At 37.9% G+C, this 9558-nt stretch overlaps 1 protein-coding gene across 1 annotated transcript in view; it reads left to right on the top strand.

The window, feature by feature from the left end:
- The first annotated feature begins 5010 nt into the window (after window positions 1–5010).
- The window catches only part of LOC103084427 (leucine-rich repeat-containing protein 28-like), a 61345-nt gene continuing 56797 nt past the window's right edge, over window positions 5011–9558 (top strand). Inside the window, 2 exon segments of the mRNA XM_082931122.1 lie at window positions 5011–5082; window positions 5084–5336. Of these exon segments, the coding sequence (XP_082787248.1) occupies window positions 5011–5082; window positions 5084–5336 (325 nt within the window).

The raw sequence follows: 9558 nt of genomic DNA, 5'->3' as shown, positions 1-9558 counted from the left end.
GTTTGCATGGCATATGTTTGTATTAATTTATGTTTTATCTATCTATGTATTTATATTTTAAATAGATTCCTTTTAGATAGAATATACTAAGGTCTTGTTTTTAAGTCCAGTCTGGTCATCTCAGGCTATTTACTTTTAATGTTATTATTGATCTTGTTAGATTTAGGCCTGCCATTTTATTATTAGTTGTCTCTTTGTAACATCTGGTTTTCTTTCTTTGTTCCCTTTTCCCTGCCTTTTTTGGTATTATTTGAATGTATGTTTTGTATTCTGTTTTAATTCATTTATTGGCTTTTTGGGTTTATCTTTTTTTGAGTATTTATCTTATTTTTAGTTATTGCTTTAGGGATTACATTATACAGATCTTTCAAAATCTGCTTTGGAACTCCTTTTACATTACCCCAGTGACCTTTGTGTTACATTTATAAGTAGTACACCATATATTGAAATGCTTTCAGCAGTTATGCATAACTTAACTTAAAAGGAGAAAAGTGATAGTTTGTTATATTTACCCAGATATAATAATTCTTAAATTTGAAGACATAATGTCTAAAACTTCAAAAATTTGGTGAAAGACATAAATTTACAAATTTAAAAAGGTCAGCGGACTCCAAATAGGATAAGTTCAAAGAAAGCCATTTACAGATACATCGTAATCAGTCTGCTAATGACTAAAGATAAAGAACAGTTCTTGAGAACGCCTAAAGAAATAATGATTCAAATAATTGTGGATTTCTCCTCAGACACCACGGTGACTGGAAGACAGTGGAACACCATCTAAAAGTACTGAAAGTAAAGAATGGTCAACCCTGAATTATGTATCTAATGAAAACAATTTCTAGGAATTACAATGATATAAAGACATTCCCAGGGAAACTAAGAGAATTTGTTGCCAGCATACCTACTCCAAAAGACAGAAAATTTCTTCAGGCCGGTGGAAATGATATAAGCAGGGTACTTGGATCTTCAGGAATGAAGGAAGAGCAGCAGAGTATATAAGAGTATCCTGTTGTCCTGGCCTCAGTGTAGGTTCTGAACTAGACCAAATTTGCTAGATTTATGTTTGGCTGATAGTTTTCCAGTTTTTAACTTGAGCTCACACTTTGGGCTCTGTTTCTTTATTCCTGCATGATATATTGCTACTCCAGGTTTATTTCCTGTCTCTTGTGTTTACGTTAGAATCTTAGATAAAGTTTGTTTGACTCTGTTGTTTTCTAAAAATGTGCTTCCCATTAGCTGAGCTTAATAAGTATATTTTTTTAATTTTGTTAGAATAAAGATGCCATGTATAGTCTTATATTTGAGGCCTGTTTTAAAATGGTCATGAAAATTATGTTTAATTCACTCCACCTGAGAAGCTATTTAATTTTATTTCTCTCTCTTTCCCAAATACTTTCGTAGGATGACAAAATCGTTAATTTTCCAACTATATTATATATAGTATTTTACTCAGTATTGTAATTGGAGTAATATTATAATTAGCTCAGTTTTTTTCTAACAAATGGAAAGGCCTATATATTAAGCTACTTAGACAAAAATGTCCTTTTGTTACATTTGTTCATTTAATATATGCAGTCCTTCATGTTTAAGTCTTATTCATCACACATAGGAAATAAGAAATGTCAGCTCCAGTTTCCTCTTCCCATTCCTTAGTATTTTGACCTTTGATACTGACAGTATGTGTTCTTTTCTTTGTCAAAAGTGTTATTAATTTTAATATCTGAAAATGTATGTGTATCTGTTAAAGCAGCATGTGAATACTGATCTATTAAAAGTAAATAATCAAATTATAGAAAATTTAAATTCATAATCACATATTGTTTCCCCATTTCACAGTACAATAAGGCAATGCTGAATCAAAATGGTGGACAGTTGCAAGCCTTAGTAGTTTTTTGGTTTTTATGTTTTTTTTTTTTGCGGTACGCAGGCCTCTCACTGCTGTGGCCTCTCCCGCTGCGGAGCACAGGCTCCGGACATGCAGGCTCAGCGGCCATGGCTCACGGGCCCAGCTGCTCCGCGGCATGTGGGATCTTCCCGAACCCGGGCACGAACCCGTGTCCCCTGCATCGGCAGGCAGACTCTCAACCACTGTCAACCACTGTGCCACCAGGGAAGCCTGCCTTAGTAGTTTTTGCAGCCATGTCAAAACACTGTTTTACACAGTTAATTATTTTTGAAATAATGATAAAAATAGTTTATTTTGCTTTACTCCCATGTGATTTTTGGTGGATTTTTCAAATTCTTTTAAGTAGGTGGCTTATAGGTACTGCAATTCAGAAGTATTGGTATAATTAAAATTTTTTTTTCTACAGAAAGATTAAGCTTTTAGCATTGGCATCACCATACTTAGAGTATAATAGTCTAGAAACTTGAAAATTATCTTTGACTTTTTCCTGTTTCACCATTTTCCATTTCCAACCAAGCGTACTCTCTGCTTTTCTTAAAATATCTCTGGAATTTACCTGTAAGCTCTGTCACACTGCCTTCGTTCTCATCAACTGTCTACTTGTTTTCCCAGCCTACAATCTCTTTCCATTTCATTGCTTTCTGCATATTTACCATTTTCATATTTCCAAAAGAATCCTTTCATCCTTTGAGAATCTTCAGGAAGTGTTATGTTCTCACTGTGATAAGTCCAAACTTCTCTACCCAGTATTCATTATCATCAATGTCTCCACCAAGCCCTCTGTATTGAACTTCTTTTCTGCTTTTTTTCCCATTGTATCTTTGGTACTTGTCGGGTCTCAAATAGTCCATTGTGCATGTTGTATTTATTTTTTCACTTGCATGCCTTTCCTCATGCTTTCAACCCCATCCCCATGCCTCGCTTGAAACACTATATCCATTTTCTTTTTGACCTATTCGAGTTCTCATTTCCTTCAATAAATTTTACAAAAGCTTCTCCAACCTGTCATCTAACTCTTCTTTTCCTGAGTTCCTATCACGCAATGTCTTTTATATGTAATGTGATTATCAGTGGCAGAAACCTTGTCTCATTCTTCTCTCAGCACCTGGCTCTGTGGTGTGTAAGCTGATTTGTTGCATTTCTGTCCCATTTCACTCCCCTAATAACTTTATAAAGTGAGGTCAGGAAGATTTCTTGTTTCTTTTTCTTTTTATTCAGTTCTAAAACATGTTCTTCTGTCAACTCCCTCCCCACCACACACCCCATCAGAAGCAATCTAAAATAGGCAGAAAGACTTAGCTGGAGGAAATACTGTGCTAATGGAGCCAAGAGTGAAATTGACCCCTATGTGCATCAGTTAGGTGAAAACAGAACAAAACTCCCATTGGGAGTCACAGACTGTTCATTGAATCCTATCTCCTGTCTTCAAATATGTATTTGTGTAGTATTGGGGAAATAAGAAAATAAAGTGTGAACCTCCTAGCACAAATCCCTTCTATATATTAGTAAAATAACTAGAAATTAATGTATTTTTGCACTTGTATTACTTTTATAAAATAATAGTTATTAAAAACGATCCTGTTAAGAGTAAGTGTATAACAAAGACCAGCAAACTTTTTTTTGTAAATGGTGAGATACTAAATGTTTTTAGGCTTTGCAGGCCACATATGGTCTCTGTCATATGTGTGTGTGTGTATATATATATATATTTTTTTTTTCTTATCGTTGTTGTTGGGTTTTACCACACTTAAAAATAACCAGTCTTAGCTTGCGTGCAGTACAGAAGTGGGCCATGGGCCACATTTTGCCTGTGAGCCATAGTTTGCCAAGCTGTTTGCCAATAAGAAAAGCTAATCTGTATAACTGGACATCCAAGAGGCAGAAGATTTTCTCTCCAATAGAGAAGACATTGCTCATACTAATCCAAGTCCTGAACAAACTGGAATGTGCCCAGTGGGGTGCATTCAAGTTGGGAGGATCATGAGAAACCTTAACCTGAGAGGAACAGCTTGTTGAACAGGGTCAGGTTGGAGAAGTGAGAGGTGGCATTACAGTGGTCTTCAATACGGAAGTTCTGTGATACGAGAGAAGCAGACTTTTCCTGCACAGTGCTCCCTGTAGAGCCTCGAGTGCAGTGTGCTGTCCTGGACAGAGTAATGTCCTTCCCCTAGAGACTGGTTAGCAGAACCTCCTCTGCTCTGAGTGCTTCCTGGTGGTTTTCCCTGAGAAGGACAGAATACCTTATAAAGAACTTCCCCCCTCTTTCAGAAGTGGTGATTTGGTGTATGCCACGGACATAACTGTCTCACCATGGAATAGATTACAAATATAGACACCAATAATGAAGGAATATTGGAGTAAATGGAAGGATTTCATTCAGGTGGGATTAAAGTAAATCTTCATAGGGTTTTGGGTTTTAAAAGAGGAACCACATGGCTAGACAATATCTAAAAATATTACCTTACAATAATTTTATTATTATGATCTTAACTGTGGTGAAAATTTCAAAAGCCATCCTCATTCTTAGTCCAGGAATTTTCTACTTAGTTCACATGAACAAGGTGCACTTACTGGGATACTATAATTTATGTTTTTAAGTCTCCTACTCTCTACTTAGATAGAAGGTAAAAACCACAAAAGTAGCAAGAACCAGGTACCATGAAGTGACTGTAATTGTTCTTCTTTCACATTTGCAACAACTTTTGATTCATCGGGAAGCAGAAGCCATAGTAACAGACTTTTGGCTCAGATTCATCACTTTGTGTTTCTCCTTTCTCCAATGCCAGCACTTTTTCCTTTTTAAAAAAATTCTGGGGCTTCCCTGGTGGCGCAGTGGTTGAGAGTCCGCCTGCCGATGCAGGGGACACGGGTTCGTGCCCCGGTCCGGGAAGATCCCACGTGCCGCGGAGCGGCTGGGCCCGTGAGCCATGGCCGCTGAGCCTGCGCGTCTGGAGCCTGTGCTCCGCAACGGGAGAGGCCACAGCAGGGGGAGGCCCCCGGACCGCAAAAAAAAAAAAAAAAAAAATTCTGGCAGACTAATTTAAAGACACCTACTTAAGTTGGATTATTTGCATACTGGACCTAAATCCTGCACTTCAGTATTAATGTCTATGGAAATATTTGCAGCTACTAATTTTATTTGGTTGAACTGTTACAGTGTTGATTCATTTTATTTAATTAATTCATTTAATCAGGATGCAATTTATCTTGATTTTGGTTGTAGAGGTTGGCGATTTGAAGGAGCTGCAGACACTAGACATTTCTACCAATCGTTTGCTAACTTTACCCGAGAGGCTTCACCTGTGCCTTTCTCTGCAGTACCTCACTGTGGACCGAAATCGTCTGTGGTGTGTGCCGCGCCATCTCTGCCAGCTGCCCAGCCTCAATGAGCTCTCCATGGCTGGAAACCGTCTTGCATTTTTGCCGCTTGGTAAGTAATCATGTTTATGTGGTAAAGCAAAACAGCTAAAGAACAAGATGGAAAGTCTTTGTTTCCTTAACTAGGAAGGATTAGTTAGTTTCCATCATTCTGCTTATCTTGAAGATGCTTCTCTAAATCCATTTTTGCAGTGAACAAAGCATCATTCCCAGCTTAAAAAGTTTATTTCTGTTAGGGATTTCATATTTTAAAAAACTTGTGCTAAAAGTTTGTTTAGAGACAAAATATATGAGATGATTTACTCAGAGAAAGGAATTAAAATATATGTATATGTATTATATATGTATATTTTGTATATATAAAATTATAAAATTGACAAGAGGTATTGAGCAATATGAAAAAATAGCTACTGTACAAATATATCTGCTTACATGTTGACTTCTAGGTAGAAAAATGTTTATTGGGTATCCTAATGATTAGTATTGCCAGATAACCAGACTAGAAAATTTTAAAGACTTTTGAACTGCCTGATGAGCTAGAAATGTCACCCTGGCTAATAAATAACATACTTTGCACTATAGATCTCTGTAGCTGGCCCATTTTGATATATGTTAAAGAACATAGGCCTTTAATAAACAATATATTTATTTTTACTGAGAATTGAATTATTTTGTTAACTTATAAGAAACAAAACTGCCATTGAAAAAAATTAAAATTTGAAGGCCCACAGAACCCTAAACTGTTAGAATAAGCATCATATAATCTTATTCATAAAAGAATTTTTTTATGAGTAATTTATCTCTGAGGTCAATAAAGTGAATAATTTACTAGCCCCTAAAAGGAAATATTTTCTACCATAATACAGTGTACATATTATTTTCAATTAAAAACCTCTTTAAGAAAACTTGAAAATCCTGAGAGACATGAACATCAATTTGAGTAATAATAAATAATTATCCAATTTAAGATTACTTTTCTATAAATATAATTAAATTCTTTTTAAAAATTAAGAAAATAAAACCATTTCAGAAGTAACCTACATTTCTAAGAAATCAGAGTTTTTTTTCAAGTGAGAAAATTATTGAATATAAATTGATATTAGAAAATAAATATACCTGCTGCATAAACCACAGGTTGTAGAACAGTTATAGTGGACAAGCATCAAGTTACAAATCTAAAGATACAGGTTCTAGATTACCTCTACCACTTCGTAGAGCATTACCTGGAGTAAATCACCAAAACCTCTCTGAGCTTCATTTTCCTTGTCTGTAAACCAGAAATAACAATGTTTATCCTGCTTACTTTAGAGTTATTTTCAAGTTGAATAAAATAGCTGTTTTTTATCCACTCCAGCTGTGGTTCCTCATTCCCCTAGTCAATTGCTGCTCATTCCTACCTGCTGTTTCACCAGTGACACAGTCGAGCATGTGCTGTGGTGGCAGTGGTGTTGGGAGAAGAGAGGGAAGCCATTCCAGTAGGCGGTTGACCACTGTTAACAGTTGGGGTGCCAAGGAGTGACATTGTATGTCCTGCTGAGTGGTTACAGCAGCAGATGACCTGAGTGGCAGTGGCTAGTGCAAAGTGATAGAAATGGCTGTGGGGTAGAGGATAGAGTTCACTACACTTTGCCCGGCTGCTTTCTGCTTTCAGTTATGTACTGGGGCATCTTCTCTATGCACTGTGGTGAGTGCTGCTATGGCTACAGAAGTGGGCATCCCTTCTTCAGCACTCAGTGTTCAGTGGTAAGGAGAGCCTAACAAGTTAGTTTCTATCTCCAGGTTTCTTGTCACCCACAAAGCCTTGCCTCTGTGATACAGGAGGTTTTCCTTTGTGAACTTGTTAATATGTTATCAAAGAGAGGCAAGAGGGGACTTCCCTGGTGGCGCAGTGGTTGAGAGACCACCTGCCGATGCAGGGGACACACGTTCGTGCTCCGGTTGGGGAAGATCCCACATGCCGCAGAGCGGCTAGGCCCGTGAGCCACGGCCGCTGAGCCTGCGTGTCTGGAGCCTGTGCTCCGCAACAGGAGAGGCCACAACAGGAAGAGGCCCGCGTACCGCAAAAAAAAAAAAGAGAGGCAAGAGGGTCTTCACTGAGTTCTGAGAAGGGTCCCTCCCAACATTCAAGGTCAACGTAACTCTCAAACCTGGGACCGTGTACAGCCCAAGATATGTAAGCAGCTTCCACACTCCCCTGGGTACCATCTCAAATCACAAGGCTCACAGCCCTGACAGGACACAGGCCTGTGGGCAGGCTTTACTCTACTTTAGAAAGACATACAAGCAAGAGGATGGTGATGAAAATCATCCAGTGAGAAAGAAACAGGCTGCCTGAAGCAATGCTCTGCCCTGGTCTCAGAGAACAGCATGAGTAAAGGACCAGGGGGCCAAGACAAGCACTGGTGGCCTTTCTATATTGTTGGGTTGGATGATCTTTGTAAAGAAATGGGTGGGACAACTAGAGAGCTACAGTATGAGGTTGCCCAAAGAGGGCTTCAGAAGAGCAGAGACAGCATAATCTATGAAGATGAGGAAATTGAAGCTGACAGAAATAACAATCTTCTCAGTCTCATTTTGGTTTTTGATTTTTGTTTTTGACACTGTTGAAGATGGATTTGGAAAGGGAATTCAATTAAGTCTTTAGGAAGAAAATAAGTCCATAGCTGTCCTTCCATGGAGTTTGTGTACTTGAAACCCTTCCTTGAACTCCTTTCTGATACAGCAAAGCCATCTAATGCTAAGAACTATGCGGGACAGAGTCAAATGAAGCAGGCAGCTGCTGGCACTGCCTTTCCTCAGAGAACTGAACTGTTCCTGGAAACTTAGCATATAGGGATGCCTCTTTACAGTAGTCAGGAGATACGGTGTGTATACACATACACATAACCACAGTTTTCAAATAGAAGGCTCCTATGTTTAACCGTGATTCTAATGTAGAACTTGAGTGTTTATGAAATGGTTGCTTTAATATCGCTGCCTGTGATTGGAAGTAGGAGTCTTATTTTGGGGAGCTACTCACTGAATTCAGTTTCTTGCCAAAGAACTTTGACTTAGGAGAAAAGCAGTTTTTTATGGGGCTTTTTAAAGGAATGTCAGATTACAGCCTCTTCAAAAAGTGACTACAGAAGCTATAGTAAGGATGACTTAAATCACTTGTAATACTATCAAAATCATTATCACTCGTGGAGGGTGTTCTTTTTAAGAAGAAAAGTTGTATCAAGAAAGGAGGATGTTCCTGCTATAACTATACCATGACAGCTGAATGACAGATTAGTCTACACACAGAAATTCTGTTCCCACTGCTGTCAGTGAGGAGGAGGGGAAATTAATAACTTGAGCCTCATGCTATGAGATTTAATAGAGGCCTTGAAACATGAATATTTGTGGTTGATTCAATATAGCTCTGTTGACTAAATAGCTCATAAAGATCTGACTCACCTCTGGGCTTCTGAAGATTTCGGAAAATACAAAGAAAAGGGTTTTTTTCTGTAAGGCTTTTTTACTAGGTTTACTGGTTTCTCTTGCATAATTAATAAGCCATTATTCAGTAATGTTTACAACTTATTTAATGTTGAATAATAGATACAAGTACTGTGAGGTTGCCCATGTACAGACTGACTATGGAAGAGCATTTTTTAGTTAGCCCCCAGGAAGTGCTGTGTCAGCTAAACTCAATGTCAGGAACTTCTGTAGTTTAAGAAAATAAAAGTTGCGCCCACGGTGGCAGGTGGAATTTTTGAGTGTTAATTTAGAAAACAGTGAATGAATTCTTAGCTAAGAACAAATGACATTGAGATTTACGGAGTATCCTGGTGTGTAAACTACCATGTAGTTAACCCCAAAGTTAGTGAGAAAACAGCTTCCTACCAGTGGGTAATTATTTGTGTTTCTAAATCAGTCCCAGAGTGGTTCCTTGGACATTCTAGTAGTGAAGTATTTATTTTCTCAGGAGAAGTTATTCTGTGTGCCAAGGACGTGTGCTATGACTGAAATGACAGCTCCTTTATTGCTGTGGGTTATACCCTATAACTTGGTTAGGGATGTAAAACTGGCCTTTATCACATAACAGGAGATCACTCCAATTTTTTATAGTAGCTGTAGTCCTTTTTCCTTTGTAGGAGCTGGATACATTGTGTAGGGGAAAAAAAAAGTTTATTCCAAGTATTGGTGCAGTTTTAGAAAGTAGCTTGTAGGCATTTTCAAAACCCATGCTGAAATCTCTTCTTTTGTTGCAAATGGCATATAAAAGACACAAATTTTTAACTACACTTGTT

The sequence above is a fragment of the Lipotes vexillifer genome, unplaced genomic scaffold, assembly GCF_000442215.2.
Source record: "Lipotes vexillifer unplaced genomic scaffold, Lipotes_vexillifer_v1.1 scaffold626, whole genome shotgun sequence".
Lineage (NCBI taxonomy): Eukaryota > Metazoa > Chordata > Mammalia > Artiodactyla > Lipotidae > Lipotes > Lipotes vexillifer.
The sequence above is the reverse complement of the archived record's forward strand: the minus strand, read 5'-3'. Positions and strand labels throughout refer to the sequence as shown.